The sequence below is a fragment of the Melanotaenia boesemani genome, chromosome 3 (genome assembly GCF_017639745.1).
Source record: "Melanotaenia boesemani isolate fMelBoe1 chromosome 3, fMelBoe1.pri, whole genome shotgun sequence".
Classification (NCBI taxonomy): domain Eukaryota; kingdom Metazoa; phylum Chordata; class Actinopteri; order Atheriniformes; family Melanotaeniidae; genus Melanotaenia; species Melanotaenia boesemani.
In genome coordinates, this window is record NC_055684.1 from 29,084,696 (window position 1) to 29,106,244 (window position 21,549).

Below are 21,549 nucleotides of genomic sequence, written 5' to 3' on the forward strand. Positions count from 1 at the left end.
CAAACCAATGAGGAGAAAAAGTGCTGTTGCCTTCATATTCTTTAATAATACAAATACTCCATCAGAAAGTCCAAGCCTAGGTCCCGTGGGGCTGTCTAGATACATCAACTAAATGGTAATGGGCAACCAAGCAGACAGGCTCAAGCCCTCAGCCTCCATGTGAAGGTTTTTATATACATGTTTTCCTTAAGTCCCTAAATCATCTGTCACTGTTTGGGGCACTGCAAATACAAATTTAAATTCTGTTTAATTTGCATTTATACATGCCTTTTCATTTTTTGTATACAATGGTTAAATTTTTAATTCCTACCCGAATTTAATGAAGTAGTCCTGGCAAATACCCTTAAATTAGTAACTTATTGTCCTATTAAATTTTTGGCCATGATTTGCAGATTCCTTTTACAGTTTCTAAATATATTGTGTGCTTAGTGAGATACTTTGTGTTTAACTCATGAACGAGTCAAGCGGTTACTTAATTCAGACGGATACAGTGACAGTGCTGAAAGCCGCATAACATGGGATTACTAATCCTGACAGAATTAATGTATCAAACCATGACTGGATTAGTCTGCTAAGGGGGCCATGACACAATGTGCTTTGGGCCCCTACTGACTTCTTCCTGTTTCCTGAAGTCAACAGGCCTGTGCTGAGGCACCACTTAGTGTGTCGAGGACATTATAAACTATTTAGCACAATATTTGTTCACAAAATAAAAAGTTTCTCTAAATGAAAGACTGACTGCTGTTGTAGTGGGGCAAAAAAAAACCTTGATAGATTTAAACACTATTCACAAAGCCACTGATGATGGATTAATCTGTATCTTTTAAGGTATTAGCTCATTTTTCTGGCTGGTCATCTGCTTTTAACTTCCTTTTATCACCAATTTCCTGGTTAAAAATGTAAAGATTAAATGGAAAGTAATGACCAATTTCAAGTATTCAGATACTTTTTTAATTCAGATTGTTGCTTCAGAACGTTGTTCTCAATCAAATGTACTGACAACAGTTCTGTATTTCCAAGCTCAGAGACACAATATAAAATTGCAGTTCCATCAACACTGATGAACATTTTTCATGTGCAAACCACTCGGAGCAGGAACATGATTGTAGCTCTGAGACTCTACAGAGGCTCTGGATTTTTATATCTTTTATCATGACAAAAAACAGTCTTTTTGGATATGAGTAAGCAGGATGATGCATCAAACCAGTCTGTGTTAGTCCATTTCAACTGTAACAGGGAGTCCAATTTCGACATCCCTGGACTCAGAGTTCTGTAGCTCCCTGCGAATTTCTGCAGCAATCTGAGGGTGTGTTTGTATCTTGAGCAGCTCCAGTAGTGCTTCCTTCTGTTCGGAGGCTAGGTCAGCCTTGTAACGCTGGGCCAGAGTGAGCAGACTCTGATGCCACAGCACAGGAAGAACACGTTTTTCACTGCGGAAGGACAGGAAGTGCGCCACCAAGGCATCTACAACACGGAAAGGCAGGGCGTATTTCTTGTCGAGCAACAGACGCAGGAAAATGCTGTTGGCACCGTTATACTCCATCTCTGCCAACTTTAACATTGCAGCACTGAAAGACAAGAAAGTTATGTAACATCGGACTCGCTTTAACTTGCATGAACCACAAGGTAAAAAGGTTTTTAGTCAGTGTGGATCCTTCATGTAACAAAAAGAAGCTTACATCATTAGCGGTGTCTGTGTATTAGGAGGCCTTTACCTGGAGTGCAGCACAGGAACTGAACACTTCGTGAGTATGCTCCCGATGATGATGGCTTCCCTGAGAGTGCACGTCCCTGATTCACACAGGGGAAGGAGTATTCCTGGGTGACAATGGAAGAAAGATTTACTGCTGCACTGTTGTGAGATGACCAAAAATGAAGAGCTGAAATCATAACTCCATCTAGTCCCATCTATTGTTAACACTGCAAGAACATAACTTTATAATTAAGATATAATACATTGGTTCTTGAGTTTTCAAACCTTGATCTAAAAGTAAAGAGAACACTATGAAAAATGGGGCAAAATATTATACCTGGTTCTTTATTGTTTTGTTTGTTTTTTTGCTAGTCATTTTGCTTACATGTACTACTATCAGGATGTGGGCACCCTGCTTTATACACAAATAGGGATGCAAACATTTGCATGTTTGTGTATGTGTATACAAGCTTTAGCAAAAGAGGTTTCTATCCACAGACACGAAGGTAAATTATCAGTCTATTAAAGCAGACTGTGCCCCCAACAGAAGTGTAAGTTGCTAAATAAAAGTAACTTTCACTCAAACCTTGTGTTTAGCTATAAAAACAACTTCATAACAGAGTGGTTGGTATGAGGAAACCCTGGAAGCCAAATTCTTCTAACCCTAATTTACAGGACTGATTTACAGTTACACGTGATACGAGGGCAAATGTTTAAACATATCTACCAGTCATGTCATAAAGGAATAATCAAGCATAATTATTTTGTCCTTTCATGTTTACCAGGTCTCTTGAACTGCTTTCTGGATTAAGGACTTACACAGAAAGTTTGGGTATTTAACTGCAACAAATGAGCTGATTTTGATTTATACATTATTTCAGCACAAACCTGAGCACAAGTCCAAAGTAGAGTTTATTTTTGCATGCCATGTAAAACTAACACATTATTCCACTAACAACTATTCTATTAACAACTAAAAACATGGAAATACATTAAATGAGCTCTGGTGCTTTATTAATTTCTCTCAAACACTGTTGTATTTTCTGTTGATTAAATAAAAACAATAATGGAAGAATGAATGGAAAACACCCATCACGTTGATTCAGTTCACACAGTATACAGCTAGCAACACTGCCATCTAGTGATGAAGATTCAAGAGTTTGTTTTTTTTCCTTCTTTTTTTTCTCCATCCAAAAATGTAGGTCATGGGTTGTTTGGGGATAATCATCTCTGAACTGGGACAATATGTAAACACTGGAACCAACAGAATTAAAAAGGCAAATAAGATCTTGAACAATTATTTCTAGACACAGAATATGAAAGATGATTTGACCCAATTTATCTTGAGTGTTAATTACTTTGCTTCCACAATCAATGGTGTCATTTACCCTATGGACAGCGGCTAATCCGCCATCAGCTCTAAATAAAATTTCTAAATCTAGTACTAAAATTAGAACTGTGACACATCCCAAGGAGCTTGAATTTTCTGCTCTGCAACAAGCTGCCAAAGCTGCTCATTCATTTACTTCACCCATTTTTCCTTCAAGAGTCACGTGTAACTGGATCGTGCCCTGGCATTCAGCAGGCATTTAATGAAACTGTATCTCGTGACACCAAACATAATGGTTACTGTTTACAGGCCTGATCGGGACATGGATGAATGCAAAAAGTAGAGGAAGAAAACACAGCCACCAGCAGCAGACGGACATTAAGTGTTGGTGGATTTTAACCGTGCAGATCCAAAGACTGTTTACCAAAATACATTAGCACATACTTTCCTGCTCAAGGAAACAATGCACTTTATGACCAAGTTTTCACAGCACAGAGACCTTGGTGCCTCAGACTTTACCTGGACTTTACTGTTATACTAATGCCAGCTGGTTAAAGTCACCAGACCAGTCCAGAAGGGTCCTTAAACCTCATTTCCACCAAGGGGTGCGGGTTGGGATGGGGTGGTTAAGAGTGTGAATGTGGTTTGTAAACTGTAATCTTGTTGTGTTCCCACAGCCAACCGTAACCAAGAATCGAGGTCATCTAATAGTTTGTGTTCTTTCTTCTTGGCGGTGCTTCGTAACGCTATTTTAAACGGAGATTTAATCAACAAACAGAACATTTGTTGCTCTAAACAAGGAGCCATTCCTGTTTTGTTTTATGCCAGGTTGCACATGAAGTGACTTTTTTCCTCAACCAATCAACAGATTGCAGTGTGTCAAACTCCACCCTTTCGGGTCAGGTCGGTTAAGATTGGTACCCCAACGGAAGGGTCCTAACAAAGTAGGACGGGTCGGGTATTAGGGTACCCTTCCCAGTTTTTACATGTGAACACACAAAAATGTGTCCTGCCCCACCCTGTTGGTGCAAATGGAGCTTTAAAGCCACTTCAGGGTGGTTTCTCCACCACAGACTGGAGCATGTTTAAGCAGGCTGCCATCTACAACAACAACAGACCTTCAGGAGTACACAGAGACCGTCATGGCCTACATCTCTAAGTGCATGGATAATGTGACAGCCACCAAGACCATCACTGTACGTGCCAATGGAAGGCTCTGGATGACAGGGGGGGCCTACAAGCTCCTGAAAGCTCGGAACACTGCCTTCAGAGCAGGTGACGAGGGCGGCTTGAGAACAGCCAGAGCCAACTTGTCCTGCGGTATCAGAGAGGCCAAAAGAAGATAACCCACAACTTCAGTCATACTGAAAGTCTGTGGCATGGACTACAGGTCATCACAGACCACAAGCCCACACTGCAGAAATGTGACAGCTCCACCTCTAGAAATAACTTTTTTGTTTGCTTTGAGTCATATAATACCACTCCTGCTCAAAATATCCCACCCCTTCCCAGTGACCAGTTGTCGGTACTGTCCGTAGACAGTGTGAGGAAATCCCTTTGTAGGATCCATCCTCGCAAAGCCCAGGCCCTGACAACAGTCCTGGTTGTGTGCTGAGGAACTCAGTTGTCTGCACAGACATCTTTAACATCTCTCTGAGTCAGGCCGTTGTCCCCACAAGCTTTAAAACCACCACCATCATTCTGGTCCCAAAGAAGTCCTCTCCTTCCTACTTTAACAACTACGGTACGGCTGCACTCACTCCCATCCTCACTGGACTTCTTCCAGTTTGGACATCGATCCAATCAGTCAACCAATGATGCTATCTCCATTGCCCTACATTCAGCCCTCACACATTTGGATACAAAGGGCTCCAGAATGCTGATCATTGACCTCAGTTCAGCATTTAACATGATCCAGCAGCTTATTCACAAACTGAGCCAGCTGGGACTCAACATATCACTGTGCAACTGGCTGCTGGACTTCCTGACAGGGAGACCGCAAGCAGTAAGGATCAGCAGCAACACATCCAGCACCATCCTTATGAACACAGGAGCCCCTCAGGGATGTGTGCTGAGTCCCCTCCTTTTCACCGTGTTGACCCACGATTGCACATCAACACACACCTTTTATCTTCTTGTCAAGATTGTGGATGACACAACTGTGGTGGGTCTCATCAGCAACGAGGAACAGACAACCCACAGAAGCCAGTGTGGTGCAGTGACAACAATTTCTCTTTGAATGTGGAGAAGATGAAGGAGATTGTTGTGGACTTTAGGACAGTGCACACCCAGCACGCTCTTCTATCAACAGTGTAGAGATTTATAGAGGCACAATCAAGAGTATCATGGGCTGGAGTCCATGTTTGGCATTCAAAACAGGAAGAACAAGTTCTAGGTTAGGTTCTGGCTCTGAACAGGCACTGGACTCTTTTAGTGTTAAAAAAAAAAAAAAAAAAAAAAAAAGAGAGGGTGAGGGCTGAAAGTAAAATAAATATAATTAAAAACTTGTTTGACTCTCACCTTTAAACCAAGCTCCTGGTTTGAACAGGGCCTTCTTAAGTGCACTGTAGAGATGGAAGTTGAGGCGCTTGTACTCTGCAATATCATCTCTCACACGGGGTAGCAGCACCAAGTTATAAAATCGCTGGGCCATTCGCTCTTTTAGATTTGAGGAAAATATTCTATGAAAAAAAAAAAAAACTTAATGTACCATGTTAAACTGTCAAAAGTATACAGGGACATTCTGTTAGAAAGCCATCAGCCAAATCCATGTCAGCTGGGAAATTACCTTGTTGCTTGGTACATGGCAGCAGCAGACCAGGCCTCCGGCTCAGTCAAATACAGAACCTGCTCCCAGTTTGCAAGTGCAGGTATTATCTTAAAAGCCTTGGGCAGTTTACCACTGCGATATTTTGACAGAACCTACAGCAAATAAAAAGAAAAGTGTTGTTTTATGTGCTCACCATATTTATTCCTTGCATTTTGAACATGGACACTTGCTTTAGCCGGCTACAACAACAAAATTTAAAATATGTCTTAAAACTTTTAGTTATAATTCCTGTTTTTCAGACACTGATTGCCTCTAAAACAACTAAGAGCTACATCATATTAATAATCAGCACAGATTTTGATGCAAGCTAACAATTTGTTCAACTACATTCCTTTGTGTTGATTTTTATGATAATGATGGAGAGAACTAGGTAGCATGTTACACTGAAATTTTCCACAGGTATCCACTTAGGTTGACATCTGTAGTTTATAGAGCCTACAGTAAATGATATCTTCATACAAATAAAACCATTTAATAAACCATTTAATTAATTATTAGATTTCGCTTCTCCTCCACGTATTTATAGAGTTTTACTTTAATTGATCATCACTTCTCTTAAATGCTCATGTGTGGCACATTGCCTAACTAGTAAAGACACACAGGTGCCTGCATTTTAAGATGACCCACCTTACCCACACCTTTGTACACCTCTATTATTCTCGGATCTAGCTGGGGCATTGGGTGCCCCGACACCTCAGACATCACAGTTCCTACTTCAGTCTGCTTCTCTGTGATCTTCTCCATGATAATGTCAGCTAAAGTCCGTCTACAAGAACCAAAGAGAGGGGTAAAAAAAAATAAATAAATAAAAAAAAAAACACAGCTGAGTAATGAGCAAGAATACAGATATAATATGTGCCATGTAAATTAATCTACACAATCAGGTTCAAAATTAGGTCAGAATTATATTGCAGCTTGCCTCATTGGTGGGTTTTTGTTCATGAACAACTCAATGGCCTTCTCATCATCCGGGTCTATGACAATTTCAGCATCACACTCAGCAGTGCCATCATCAGCACCTGCCTCCCCCATTGCTGGCCATTCCTCATCAGAATCAGCACCCTGAGAGTCAGGCCCTGAAATATGAATAAGGACAACATAGAACATGAGATGTTTGAACTGAAAACTACACTTTCAACCAATGGGTCTTGAAAAGTTCAACTAAACTTCACATGATCTGTATGTTTAACAAACATTTATAATATTAAACATGTATTTCACTAGTTCCATGTTATAAAAACATAAAGGTTACGGTATAATTGTTAAATGTGTAAGCTACAAACAACTTACAAGAATGGATAAAGAATCTTCAATAAACAGACGTTTTGCATGTTTTGCGGTTATGTCCACCACACAGTTTAACATAGTTAGAATTTAACAACCCTCTACATTACCCAGGACAGTGACCGGGGCTTTCTTCTTCTCTGGTGCCAAGCCATATTCGGTCTGTAGCTCCTCTTGTTGGATTCGGGCTTGCTGTAAGATTTTCCGCGATAGTCGCTCGTCGACGTACTTGTCCTCGTTTTCTGCACGGGTGTCTCTGTTCTTCACCCGGCCTCGGGCTCGAATCGTGTCCGCCTGCAGTATCTGTTCGGCTAGCGCCATGGATGCCTCGCTCTTCTCCCCTCCTCCCTTAGATCTTTTCGCTTTCGGCATTACTGCACTCTGACTCTGTAACGATAATGTTGTTGTTTTATTATATCACCATGAGCGAGCAAACGTCCAGACTTTAGAAATATTGTAAACAGCTGGCTGTTTAACACGTGCAGTGGTCTGGTAAGAAGGAAGTGACGAAACGATATCACACAACATCCGGTTTAGTTAAAACTTAGAAATTCTACAAATATACTAGATTATGTTGTTTTATTGTATAATCTATGTGTAAATAGAGTATACTGAACGGTAAAAATGTTTCTAACTCTTTTTAAATAATTGTCACAACCGAATTTAATTTTACTGGAACTGTTCACCCGGAAGTACTCATGTCAAAGACTTGAGTACTTCCGACACTTTGTATCTTCGAGACAAAACAGCAATGGGGGTTACTTGGTGAGATTATTACATTTTCTTTAGCTAGATTTTTCATTTAAATGGTTTTAAAGTATTTTTCTCACTGTTGTGTGTAACTTTATATACCATGATTCTGTTTCATGGCAGCGCTATATCACTGTTTCATCAGTGGATTACGGATAACTTGACGTGACTATAACTCAAGAGTCTGACGCTGCCTGGCCTCTGTCCATCCCCAGAGATGATGCTGATGTTTTCTGCATGATGTGATTTCAGTGTGTGCCAGGTTCCTGTGGCGGAGGGGAAGAGTGTGCAGCAGACAGTGGACATTCTGCACAAAAAACTGGAGCAGCTGGGTGCTGTGAAGCAAGGCAGCTTCTGTGTAGACTGCGAGACATACACTGGAAATGTCAGCGGTAATATTTTCTATTTTTCATTAGGAGTCACATAATAATCGTCAGTATGCCAGAGTTAGCAACCCTTAAAAGACTGAGTTCTTAAGCTTTCAATAATTAAAATAATTTAACCCCACAATGCTTTGGAGCAAAAGATATATTTCTATTATTTTTGGATAGACTGCATTTGATGCTATTGCTGGCTTTAACATAACCGTTGTTTGCTTACAACTTTAACATATTTTTACTTTAAATATGTCCTATAACGTTTGTATTTAGGTAGAAACGTCTTATATATGTCTTTATTTGGTTTCGTTTGTAATGCAGGCTCTTTTATAAGTCATATTTCCACTCCAACAACTATCCCAGGAATAAGCAACCTTTAAATGTGCTCAGTATAATTTAAGCTGAGGGAAAATGATTTTACTCCATAAAAAGTCAATGCTCATAGAGAGTACCTTTCTGAACTCTATAGTTTAGGAATTTGGAGCTGGGGCTTGCAATGCTGGATGTTTCATTTGGTCAGGTCTAGCCAGCCTACTTTAGCTATGGCCAACATGCAGTTCACATCCTTTAGGTCCAACATTTCAGGCATTTTGATTACAATTTGCTACTATTGCTAGTCTCTATTATAAGGCTACACCGTTTGCAAAGCAATAAATCAAAATAAACCACAGCACAACTCCAATATCACTGTTGGTGATCTTGTGCAACCCTCTTCAGTTTCACAGAATTGGTTTGTGATGTCTTGAGTTTGGCATTCAGTTGCCATCATGGTGGTCTTTCAGAAGGAAGACATGACCATATTTAGGCAAAAGGGTGGAGCTAAAGCTTGACCTATAAAAGCTAATTGACCAAAACTTAATTTTCTAGAGACATATCTTTTAAATTAAGGAATTATTTACAGAAATACTGCAAGCATACTGATAAGATAAAGGTAATCTAGCTAAGTAGAGCATCATGACTCCTAAGAAAACTGTCCTGATTAGGTATTTTTGTGAGGCTACCACAGGTACTATTGCACCTCAAGGCAGTTTTTCATCATTTTCACATCTAAAAGCGGATTACTTGTTCATTTGCTTTTCCAGTTTGTGGGTGCGAGTCTCACTTTTAATGCCATGTACAGGACTGTAATGTAGTTTTAGATTTTAACTAATTAATTTAGGTCAGGAAACAATCAACGAATGATTAGCATATTATTTTGTCGTACATTCTTTTATACTCATAAAATATACTAAATGCAAAACTTTATATTTGTGCTTATATGCAGTGCAGATCATTTTCTTACTTTACAGTCAGTGTTGCCTGTCTTTTACAGGTCAGCCCTCCAAGCTTTTGTATGTGATGCACAACTCTGAAACTCCCCTGAGCTGCCTGGCCATGTTTGAAGGAGGACCCTTCCTGATAGCAGATGCAAACTTTGATGTCCTCATGGTGAAACTAAAAAGTCACTTCCAGAACGCAAAGGGACACAAAGTGGAATGTCGTGGCTCAAGATATCGCTACTGTGATTTCTTAGTAAAGGTTGGCACTGTGACAATGAGCTCCAGTGCCAGAGGGATATCCGTTGAGGTGAGTACATAATGAAGACGTTTGATCTTGTCAGCAAGAAAGGAGTTGCATTTTCACTGTGTGACTGCACTTGTTTTTGTTGTGTTTTCCTCAGGTTGAATACTGTCCCTGTGTGGTTCCAGGGGACTGCTGGAACCTCATGAAGGAGTTCATGCAGTCTTTTCTCGGCACCAACGTTCCTGAACTTCCATCTGTGTTTGCCACTAAACCTGAGGGGCTTTTTGCACCAGCAGACTGTGTTGATACCATGACTCAATATCTAGAGTTGTTCAACAAACTTCGTAAACTGCAAAACTTAGGTAGTAATGTGCGTTGAGTAGAGAAATGATGATTTTTTTTTTATTATTATTATTTGTATTGTATTAAGTGGTCCTATGGATCATACTGATGTCTTGGATTTTTGAAAGCTTTTTTTAATTTACATTTCTGGGACTTCTTCTGGGACAGCTCTGTATTAGTTTCACCTATTTGATGAAATAGTTTTGTATTAAAGAGACCAAACTGAACAAGCACAGTGTCCGTTTCTGCTGTCAAGGTCATTTTATAATCATTCAGTCTTCAGGTGTAGTCTATGCACAGTTTAATTATAAGCTGTGGAAATGATGAATGATGGCATGCAAAGTCAGACAGTAAGCCATTGCAGAAGTGCCTTAAAGTCCAAAGCCACCAACAGGTACTAGTTTCAAAGAATCTCTGGCTCCAATGAAATTTGATTCACAAAACATCAACTTCTCTGATGAAATGCTAAATCAGTACATTTGTCCCACTCATAAATGAGTCTGTTTTCACTCCCTCTCACTGTGGGCTGGGGAGCCTTTTCAAAAATGATTTCATAATTAAGTACTCTTAAGCCCTGAAAGAAAGACACCTTTGTCCAATCAGCTTTCTGCAATTGCTCTCGTGCTCCATCCTCCAATCCAAATATGGGTTCTTTTTCTGGGCCCTGCAGGAAGACCGCTATGGCAACAACCGAAGGCTGAAGTCAGGTCCTCCAAACAAACCAATCATTACAACTTGACTTTTGATGGGAGAGGAAGAGGAGTTGCACTTGTTGCACACTTGGACAAAGAAAGTTACTCCCAAGCGTGCGTGGGTGTGAAAAACAATCTTATTCTTTTATTTCTGCAACACAGAAACACAAGCACATGAACATGTGGCTGCACACTGCAGACTACTGGGGCTTACTGAATGACACTCCCCTGTTTTTCAGCCTCAAGGACCCCTAAGCTGCCCAAGGTGCCTGTGTGAACTTGCTCACTCTTTTAATTTACCTCCCAGAAAACTACTGCTATTACTTTGAGTGTACACATTGTCTACTAGATCTAAGTAAATATAATCAAATTTAGCATACCCTGAAGATGAACAATTTAACAAAAACACATTTTTAGAACAAAGAGGGGGAAGTGAATGCTAAATGTTCACAGTCCGCAGTCCACCACTCAACTCAATATGCCCAACATGCCTGTGGGTCCCCCACACACTTCATTATCTAAAGTTCATAATAAATAAACAAATAAAGGCAGCACACATAAAACTTAAAAGGTAAACATCAGGGCCTGTATTCCTAAATATTCTGAGAATCCTCTCAGAGAGCTCCTAACTTAGCCTAAAACTCCTAGCAAGGAGTTTTAGCTTAGGAGTGATTCCAGAACATTCTCAGAGAACTTTGAGTAGGGATGGGCACTCCATCCTTGGATGAAACTCCTAGTGAGGAGGTGTGGTTGGGCCCCATTGCTAGATATGAGTCATCATCTCAAAAGCTGTGATTGGTTGATCTTAAAAGCTAGATAAAAATAGACCTTTGGTTATAATGGGCATAGAATGGACCGAATCAAGAGACGTAATCATTGAATTTAATCTTTATGAAGACTGTGTAATTATAAATAATATTTTACATAAAAGAAAATCTTTTTTAAATGAATAGTAAGCTTTAAAATTATCCTACAGAATATGTAGAAACTCAGGCCCACTTCCACAGTATTTACATGCTGATCATTTTATTTATTCACTTACATTTATTTACCATGCTGGTCATTTTTGCACTTTCAACTTATCAACTCCATTTTGTATTAATGAGAGTAAAATTGCTCAGTTTTCATCAATGTCTGTGATTGCTGACTGGCCCATAAGAAGCAGTATTGGTTGGCATTCAAATCTACCACAAACCAGTGAACACAAATTAAGAAAAGAAGAAGTAAACCCAACTGCACAGTGTTTGCTCCTGGCTCAATTGGTCAATGAGCATAAATGTGCTTTGAGAGACAGATTTAACAGCCACAAACATGATTCCTGCACGATCCAATCTGTAGAATTTAATTAATTCACTGTAAACTAGTGTTGGGAGAATATCTCTTCTACCTCTTCTGTCCACCATCTTCTCCTTTGCTTAGAGAACTCCCAAGCCTCTTAAAAGTCCTCTTAACAGATCTCACCTTAGGAGCTCTCTTAAGAGCTAAAATTATTTAGGAATACATTTTATCTTTACTAGGATCTACTCTTCACTTTTATGCGAAATTCTAAGAAAACGTCATGATTCTATGAGTTTTCTTTGAATTTGGCCACAAGGAACACCTCTTTGCACTGAGAATCTTTAGGAATACGATTCCAAATTTTCAAGCCAGTCAAGTCAAATAGCCTAAAGTATTCAGTCAAAATTTGCCAGATTGGACTATTATTCGCTTAAAAACTTTAACTTTGCGTAAAGTGTTCAATTTGTCCATTTCTGTTTATTTTCCAGGCTGCAGTTTGACACTACTGTCACCTTGTGTTAACTTAGAGCACAGTCTTACACAGAGAAGCAGGATTTTTGAGAGATTCTGTTGCGGTAGCTTTAATGCGGCTAACCCTGGTTTAAAGCTACACACACATACACACTGCATTTTATCAGATTATCTCAAACCAGCTGACACGCGGGGCACATGCGGTTTACGGGGGCACAGAGGTCAGATGCTGATGGGCAGTTGTCCTCTTCGTCCGGTTTGCAGTGTCCAGCCCCGGTTATTGTTCCATGTGGCCTCGGTGGGTGGACGGATGGACGGTCCATCCTGCCGCCTGTTGTTCAGCTGTTCCGCCAATGAAAGCCCGGCTGCCTTTCAGTCCCAGTCCAATGAGAGCAGCGGGGTCTGGGCTTGGATCGAGAGTAGGGTTGTTCAATCTGTGAGGAGGACAACAAGCAGCGGCTTAAGAGTACCGGATGGCTGGATGTTGGCGATGGTAACGTTACCTAGCTTTTCCATTATTAGATGTTACTAATGTAGTAACGAGCATAATCAAGGCCCGGCGTTATTGTAGCCACGTTTCAGTAACCGGTTGCCTGTGGTGAATGTCACCGGGGAGTTTTTAAACGGTTAACGGCGCAGTTCGCTCGCGAGCTAAGCTGTTAGTTATCGTTAGCGACTAACAACAAGCATTTGGTTAACTTCGATTGTCTTCAGCAAACGTGTTAGCAGTGCAGCTAATGCTAACTGTTATTAAGCTAATAACACAAATAATACCTACTTGGTACCAAGAAAATCAGAATGTTTTTGACTGAGTACGTTTTTCAGGTAAAACACAGGAAATTGCTAAGCGGCGCTAACCCTACACTGAGCCGCTGAGGCTAACGGTTAGCGGTGTTAGCTAACTTACTGCTTGCCGAGCTGCCTCAAACCAACAAAGTTGTTGGACGTTCCTGAAGAGTGGCTCTCTGACTGTTCTTTGTTCTGGCTGAACATGGTGATGGTGGGGTAGCTTAGCCTGGCGTGGAGAGCCAGCCCATCTGAGCCAGACAACAGCGTTTAAAACACAGACACAGTTGAGTTTTTATAACAATAAATATTAGTGTCATGTGGGATTATAGACGATTAACACAGCGACAAGAAAGCAACATATCATGATTCGAGTATGCAACCAACTGGAAACCAGTTGCGCTGAGTTGATGGTGTCTCGCCATCAACATTTAGTATTAAGAAATAGATCATGTACACAAAGAGGAACACAAAAAGCAAGGAGTGGTGTAGCACAGTGCTGTTTTACAGCCTAGATACACTACTGCTTAGATTAACTACATCGTTCAAATGGACAGACATCCGTTTGCCATCATGGCTGGGGTGGAAGAAGTAATCAAATTCTCCAGAAAAGTACCAATAAATCAATGCAAAAATAATCCAAAACAAGTAAAAATACACTATGAAAAATGATTTGGTGCAGAACCACAAGCAGCAACTTAAAAGTTATCACTAGCCTCAAACTTTACAGTGTATATATAAAACTTGATTTAATTATTAAAAGTGAAAAGCTTAGTAAAAAGGAAGATCTGTTTGAACTATATATGCACTAATAACTTATCACAGTTTTATTTACAGGAACATCAGATACTGTAAATTACTTGAAATCCTAAATGGAAGAGGAAAGAAAAAAATAAACACATTTTTTCAGTATTAACCTTTTTCCCTAAACTTTTTTTTTTCTTTCTTTTTAAATCAAGATTTATTTTAAAATATTACTTTTAATGAAACCATCTCGGTGATGTGCAAGGACAGTTTAATGGAGCTTTTGGCAATTCAAAGCTGTATAAATGTAACACAAACTACACCCAGCTTTTATTCAAAATACCTTAAAGATTGGAAAGCACTATGTTATCTTTGAACAGCTTTTCATCTTATTCTGTGTTAAATCCTTATTTTAACAAACACATTCACAGCTCATAAAAAATAGGGTGGCTAAATGTATGGGGGTGGATGTAAAAAAAATTTCTTTTGGGGGGGGGGGGGGGTTCTTTTTCTAAAAATAATGTATTCATTTTTGTTTTTAAACACCAGGACATCATAACAATAACTCAGTTATTGGCCTGTTTGATGTTAGTTTAATTGTCATATTTTGCTATTTCAAACTCTGTCAATAGGTGAATCTGTCCACATACCAGCTGAGGACCACAGAGCCAGAGCTCTGTAGCTAAAGTTAACGTAAACACAACAATAAAACTAAAAAGAATAATGTGTTGCACAAGACAGCCTTAAATTTAGCATACGCTTCCTGTTTAATGACGTGTATTTCCTGTTGTGTTCCATATACATTCTAACTTAAAAATAGAATCAAATGCATAACAGTCATGTATATACTTTTCTTATTCATATTGAACTCCTAGGATTAAATTTTGTTTCTTAACAAAAGTATTAAAGTTATTTGTTTGTCAGAAATGTGTGGAAGTTTGCTTTTCATGACAGTTTTATTTACTGTGTGTACTTGTTTTGGAGAAATGTGAAGTTTACTGAAGTTCAGTCTTTTCTGCAAATAGCTTAATTTTTGCACAGTGTTATTTTGAAGCAATGACAGTTTTGTATATTGTTTTATTATTTAATCATCTTTCACTAGATCTCTAATGCAACTATAATTCCTTCTCTTTTTTTTATCAGACTATTCCTGTTGGTCCTTGTGGTGACCATGGACATGGGTTATCCAGCTGAACATTGCTGCTGAGTTATGTTCTGCAGATGATATGAAATGATGTCCCAAACCTGATCACGTACACTACTTTTGCAGTTAGTATTTTCTTTTAACTCTTTCTCTGTTCCACAGAGTATGTTAATGTGCATTAATTTGAGTAATTCAAACTAGATCTTAATCCTGCACCACTTTTTCCTTTCAACTTTTACACCAGGATGAGTTGCTGCTTGGCCACAGGACGTGCGTCCTATAGCTGAGGCCGCATGTTTATCTGGAGAGATGGATCGCTGTAAACACGTGGGGCGTCTTCGTCTGAGCCAAGATCATTCCATCCTCAATCCACAAAAATGGCACTGTGTGGAGTGCAGCACAACAGATTCAGTGTGGGCCTGCCTCAAGTGCTCCCACGTGGCCTGTGGACGTTTCATGGAAGAGCACTCACTCAAACACTTTCAGGAGTCACACCACCCACTGGCTATGGAGGTGCGTGAGCTGGATGTCTTCTGCTTTGCCTGTGGAGACTATGTACTCAATGATAATGCAGAGGGAGACCTCAAACTCCTCAGAGGGGCACTCTCTACTGTACGGAGTCCAGGTAGACGTTCGCTGCGCTCTGCAACTGGGAGAGATTGCACCCCCTGGGTTGGGGAAGGTGGACCACAGCCAGCCATGCAGCTGGCGTTGCGCCACAGGAGGAAAGCGCTCCTTGGGAAGATGCTTCAGGTGTGGATCAGCAAACATCAGGAGCTTCAGAATCAGCGTAAAGAGAAACTTGAGGAAGCTAGGAGACAAAAGAAAGAGGTAAAAAGGAGGCTTATGGAAGAACTTGGCAGCGTACCTCCCAGGAAGAGTGCAAGGCTTCTTACTCAGGCGCCTCGTTCAACCATCACACTCATTCCTCGCAAATTTCGCGACCCTCCAGAACGCCTACCTCCTCCTCCTCCTCCTCCCTCCAAGAAGCCTTCACTTATCACCTTGTCTCGCAAAGCTCCCCAGAATGGCAGAGCTGCTAAACTAAGGAGATACTATTCCACACATGCAGTAACGCGACGGAGACTCGCTCCAGGTGTTACTGGTCTGCGTAACTTGGGGAACACGTGCTACATGAACTCTATATTGCAAGTGCTGAGTCACCTGCAGAAATTCAGGGAGTGTTTTCTCACTTTGGACCTGTGTGAAACTGAGGAGCTGCTGGCCAAGACCAATCACTCCCAAGGGATGAAGGGGGTGACGGGAGGTGTTGTCAGCAGTGGCAACACAGCTCTGTCAGAATGCCCTCTTGGACGCATGGGGAAGGCGGGCTGTTGGAATTTGCCTGTGGGCAAAAAAGAAAGTCTCCCACCTTCCCCAAAGGCTGCAGAATTGGTCCAGCCCAAGGAGCCTCGCTGCTCCACCCGCCAGCAGATGTCTCTGTGCCATGAGTTGCATACACTTTTCAGGGTCATGTGGTCAGGCCGGTGGTCTTTGGTTTCTCCCTTTGCCATGCTGCACTCTGTGTGGAACCTCATCCCAGCTTTCCGTGGTTATGACCAGCAGGATGCCCAGGAGTTTTTGTGTGAGCTGCTGGACAAGGTGCAGCAGGAGCTGGACACAGAAGGATCCAAACGCAGGATAGTTATACCCATCACAAAGAGGAAATTGTCCAAGCAAGTGCTGAAGGTTCTTAACACCATCTTTCATGGGCAGCTACTTAGCCAGGTGAGACCAACCATTACAATATTCTGTATTAAACATGCAGCATATGTTTACAAAGGCCTGTTGTATAATTATCTATTGTTTTGTTTTTACATTCTTATTCACCTATTCTGCTTTTCACAGATTCTTCAGTCTATGTGATGTGTCAGTGATAAATATGATGTAAATTGCTTTAAGTGCTGAGCGTTTTAGTGCTAAGATTGTTTTCCCAACTTGCAACAATGTTTTCATTTTGAATATTATATTGTAAGATATGTGATATGTTTTTATCTGTTTTGTTGTTTGATAGACCTAATTTTATATATATATATATAAATTCTCTTATCTTTTAATTACCTTTTTTAGGTGACGTGTCTGTCTTGCAAGCACAAGTCCAACACGGTAGAGCCATTCTGGGATTTGTCTTTGGAGTTTCCAGAGCGATATCACAGTACAGACAAAGGCTCAGGCTCTACAGCTTACCAGCGCAGCTGCACCCTTACAGAGATGCTGTCCAAGTTTACAGAGATGGAGGCTCTTGAAGGCAGCATCTACGCCTGCAACCACTGCAACAGTTAGTACAGTGTTCAATACTATAAAAACCATGTACATTTTTTCATGTATTACCTACTTCAACTTACCAAGTATGCGTAGGTTACTCAAGTATTGCAAAATAATAGTCATAAATGTGGTCAGTGTTTATAGCCTGATTGTTTACACCAACTACCCAATCACCAAAGGTTTAACCACATACTGTGTTCATTTCATGAGTCTAGTTTATTGAATATTGGTGTTATTAAGCAGTATTACATTTTTCAAAGAAAAAAAAGACTGGTTAGGTTTTAGAAGGCTTTTTTTCCAGTATTTGTTTCAGTTAAAAATAAAAGTGTGGGGGATATTTATTTGTTTTGTTTTTGGTATAATGTATTGATCAGAGACTATCTCCTTTTGTTGGATTGATGAGATCTAAATTAAAAATGGGAGGAAGTATGTTTGAGCTCCTGGCTGGCTCATTATTGATATATTAAATAGAATACCTTTTTTGTATTGTTTATAGATTTAGTAACACCTTTGTGTTCATATTACTATCAAAGTTTAAGAATTAAAACTGATTTGATAAGTTTGTGTTCTTGGAAGTTGGAATCTTCTAAACCTGGTTATTCATATTGCTGTACACATGATATTTAAGCATCCAAGTTTTTGATCATGGCTGTATAGCTTTCTTTTAATGATTTATCATTTGATGGTTATATTTACCAGACTATGACCTTCTCTAAATCTCTGAAAGCAGAGTAAGATGTTACATAATTACTTCAAGCATCCTGTCATAACAGGACCACGGCTGTGCATGTAAATACGCTCAGTGGGTTGAATTCAGAATGTGTTGGTGTCATAGGAAATTTCTACAGAATGACATAAGTAAAGGTGTTATTTCAAATATTATTGATGTCACTTTAATTTCTTCATTAATGTTTTGTAAAAATGCTCCAGTCTGGAATTTTTAGGTGTTTATTTATGTTAGCGGACCAGAGCCTCTAACAGTGAGGCAACACTTGGGTGATGAAACAGAAAGTGAAGATGGTGACTTCTTAATTTAGTGAGAGAGTAAAACTGTTGTGGTTAGCAGTGGTGGGACGGTGACACAAAAACTTGACTGTAAGCTTTTGCTAAAACCATACATGTTTTAACTGTTTACAAAGCTTGATCATTTGAAGTTGGTCACTTCCTGACTAAAACAAAATGCCTTTTAAAAAACCTCTGGATTGCTTCTTGCTTTCAGAAAGAAGACGGAAATCATCCCACAAACCCTTAGTTCTGTCAGAAGCACGTAAGCAGCTTCTGATCTACCGTTTACCTCAGGTTCTACGGCTGCACCTCAAACGCTTCAGGCGAGTTTCTTCTACACACTGCAGTTTGATATGTTTTCCAACACAGGACAACCTTGAGGGTCCATATTTATTGTTTTTTGTGATAAAATAATGATGCAAAGAGTACAGGAGTATTTTATTTTTGTCATGAAGCCTGTGAGTTCTTGTATCACTAACTAGCTCCTGTTGTACAGCAGATGGTCGGGGCGGAACCATAGGGAGAAAATCGGCGTCCATGTGGCCTTTGACCAAGTTTTGAACATCAAACCATACTGCTGCACAGACTCAGATCACTCTGTCCACAGAGGAGGCTACACCTACGATCTGTCTGCTGTGGTTATGCATCATGGTAAAGGCTTCGGCTCAGGGCACTACACCGCATACTGCTACAACACAGAAGGAGGTGAGGAAGAGGCTGGACCTGTTTCACATCAGCTGGTGAAGTCCTGTGATTTCTTGTAGGCCTTTAACATCTTTGTTTTGTCCTTTTTTAGGTTTCTGGGTCCACTGTAACGACTCTGAGATGAAGGTTTGCAGTGTGGAGGAAGTGTGCAACACTCAGGCCTACATTCTCTTCTATACCCAGAGGTCTGCTTAGGTACCTCTCTCGCTGTGATGTTGATTTGTACTAAACAACCGAGGGCTGGATTTATGAAAATGTTTTCCCAGATGTCATCAATTTGAAGGGGTTTACAAAAGAAAAGAAAAGATGGCAGTGGGAGGTGGAGTGAAAGCCACAGTAATGATTTATGGAGTTAAAGTTAGTATTGTAATCCAGATAAAGATAGTGATGGTTAGTTTTGCCATGCTAAATAGAAGGCAAACTTGAATGATGATCAGACAGCTTAATTGAGGCTGATCATAACTAAAAAAAAAAAAAAAAAATCAAAAACCTTTTCATAAATGAGGCCACAGGTTTGTTAGCCTGTGGGACCAGCTTATTGGTTTATGGCCTGAAGACTGTGGTAGCAGGTCTGACTCTGTCCTGCTGAACACCAAGTTGTATGTTCATGTTTTTAAACAGCCATCAGGCTCATGTCTTTTGAGCCTGGAAACAACCAGGCGCTCTCCTGAGACAGCATTTTAACAATGAAAGGCAACACGGATTCTGGAATTTGAAACTTTGTCACTGTAACGTTGATGCTGTGCATTTCATATGGAACTGTACATTTGATCTCAGTGCACTAAATATTAGAACGGTACATATTCGAGCATAGGTCCACAAAGAATCTAGTAATCAGACTAAAGTCCAAAGTCCGTGTTACCTCCTGTTCAACTTTTTTAATTATTGTGAAATGTCAGTTATGGAAACTTTTAATACTCATCCCTGTGTCATTTGTATTTCATCTTTTCCTCTCCTCAGATGTACTGCTGTGACTGGATACTGTGTCTTAGGCTCAAAACTCTCAGTGATCATAAATAGTTTTTGTTTTGCTTTATTTTGTAGTCATTCTGTTTCAATTTCATGAAAAGAGGCAAACAGTTTGAGGTTCAGACTCTTGATGGTGAGTGATTGGAAAGCTGCACTTTTATGGAGGGGCTGTTGGTCCTACTGTATGTTTGGCTCCTGTAACTTCTTGAAATGGCAGCTCCTCCAGTGGTTTAATTGCTCTGAGTTGAGGTCAGAGACACTGCACCTGAGATGAGAAACTAGTTAAAAAGAAAAACAAAACAAAAAAAGGCAGGAGGTGATACTGAAGAATGTGTTTTTGGGAGATTTGGAGTACCCATTTTAAGTTGAGCACCTGAAAGCAATATATTGTACATTTTTCATCTTGACAGGAAATTAAATCAGGAATTCTTCTGCTTGTTATACAATGTTTTTTTCTACTCTGCTGTTTTTATCGAGGTCTTTAGAATTTGCTAGGTAATCAAGAAAACTTGTGTTTGATACGAGTCAAATGCAAAATACATTTGTGAACTCTGTGAAAGTCAGAACAATCTAATGACGATGAATGTCTTATTTTTTAGAGGTCAGATGTGGCCATGCCACTGGCTCTGATCCCCTTGAGTTCTGTATTGTACTGTAAGAATACCTGTCATAAATGTATCGTTCGTATGGGTTTTGCCTGACAGTAATTATTAAAAAGACAGCAAACAAATTTGAAATAACTTTTGTGTTTTCATTTGTCTAAACATGTATTTATTTAAAGCATTTAAATTATTTTAATTCTGGTTATGAGCATTTTACACAAATTTGCATGACGGGATCAAGTAGAAGTGAAAATAATCCACAGGATTAGTAGATGCATACACAGTTGATCTGAGACCTGACCTTTTAATGTCACAGTTTTAAATGTAATCTGATCCAGAAAGATGCTGCTGATACAAGGGCATTAAAATGTGAATAATCCACACCAAACCAGCTAACTGGTGCATCTTCATTTTATATTTTTTCAAATGAATGTTTTTATTTAACATTGCAGCTCCCAGAGAGCATAACACACAAGCAACAATGAATATATTGTCAAGGGTTAATGATTGTGGGTTAGCTACGAGACTGATAGCTTTAAATCCAACAAACTTCTGAGAGAAGAAATGATGGTTTATTACTATAAACAAAGATTTCTGCACCATCCCTTGGTTTGTTGTGGCTTGTGAAGTATGGTGTCTAATGTTGGCAGTGTTTTAAGTAAATATTAATTTTCTTAACCTACTTTGTCCAGTTCAAAGTTAAAGGGGTTGGGGGGTGATCACCCGTTAATTACCGGACAAAGAAGGGGATACAGCAACTACACATACCTAAGTAAATG

General features: G+C 39.8%; 3 protein-coding genes across 3 annotated transcripts; 2 read left to right on the top strand and 1 right to left on the bottom strand.

Moving 5' to 3' along the window:
• Positions 1-1,131: 1,131 nt before the first annotated feature.
• On the bottom strand, positions 1,132-7,638 carry bysl (bystin-like). Its single transcript, XM_041981149.1, has 7 exons — positions 7,248-7,638; positions 6,773-6,929; positions 6,481-6,619; positions 5,812-5,945; positions 5,544-5,704; positions 1,716-1,818; positions 1,132-1,568 (listed from the first exon to the last, which is right to left on the bottom strand). The coding sequence occupies exons 1-7, from the start codon at positions 7,507-7,509 to the stop codon at positions 1,214-1,216; spliced, it is 1,311 nt and encodes a 436-aa protein (XP_041837083.1). The 5' UTR covers positions 7,510-7,638; the 3' UTR covers positions 1,132-1,213.
• Positions 7,639-7,826: 188 nt separating this feature from the next.
• Positions 7,827-10,330, top strand: med20 (mediator complex subunit 20). Its single transcript, XM_041980651.1, has 4 exons — positions 7,827-7,902; positions 8,140-8,279; positions 9,577-9,830; positions 9,925-10,330. The coding sequence occupies exons 1-4, from the start codon at positions 7,889-7,891 to the stop codon at positions 10,144-10,146; spliced, it is 630 nt and encodes a 209-aa protein (XP_041836585.1). The 5' UTR covers positions 7,827-7,888; the 3' UTR covers positions 10,147-10,330.
• A 2,574-nt stretch (positions 10,331-12,904) lies between these two features.
• On the top strand, positions 12,905-19,690 carry usp49 (ubiquitin specific peptidase 49). The gene is made up of 7 exons (XM_041980649.1): positions 12,905-13,043; positions 15,224-15,349; positions 15,469-16,952; positions 17,295-17,502; positions 18,709-18,817; positions 18,994-19,199; positions 19,291-19,690. The coding sequence occupies exons 3-7, from the start codon at positions 15,534-15,536 to the stop codon at positions 19,392-19,394; spliced, it is 2,046 nt and encodes a 681-aa protein (XP_041836583.1). The 5' UTR covers positions 12,905-13,043; positions 15,224-15,349; positions 15,469-15,533; the 3' UTR covers positions 19,395-19,690.
• Positions 19,691-21,549: the final 1,859 nt, after the last annotated feature.

Coding starts and splice junctions, on each gene's coding strand:
- bysl (XM_041981149.1), bottom strand. CDS start 7,509: ATGCCGAAAGCGAAAAGATCTAAGGGAGGAGGGGAGAAGAGCGAGGCA. Junction 6,930..7,247: donor AGCCCCGGTCACTGTCCTGG/GTAATGTAGAGG, acceptor TTCATATTTCAG/GGCCTGACTCTCAGGGTGCT. Junction 5,946..6,480: donor TGTACAAAGGTGTGGGTAAG/GTGGGTCATCTT, acceptor TATTTGCTGTAG/GTTCTGTCAAAATATCGCAG.
- med20 (XM_041980651.1), top strand. Junction 8,280..9,576: donor ATACACTGGAAATGTCAGCG/GTAATATTTTCT, acceptor TGTCTTTTACAG/GTCAGCCCTCCAAGCTTTTG. Junction 9,831..9,924: donor CCAGAGGGATATCCGTTGAG/GTGAGTACATAA, acceptor TGTTTTCCTCAG/GTTGAATACTGTCCCTGTGT.
- usp49 (XM_041980649.1), top strand. CDS start 15,534: ATGGATCGCTGTAAACACGTGGGGCGTCTTCGTCTGAGCCAAGATCAT. Junction 16,953..17,294: donor ATGGGCAGCTACTTAGCCAG/GTGAGACCAACC, acceptor TACCTTTTTTAG/GTGACGTGTCTGTCTTGCAA. Junction 17,503..18,708: donor CGCCTGCAACCACTGCAACA/GTTAGTACAGTG, acceptor TCTTGCTTTCAG/AAAGAAGACGGAAATCATCC.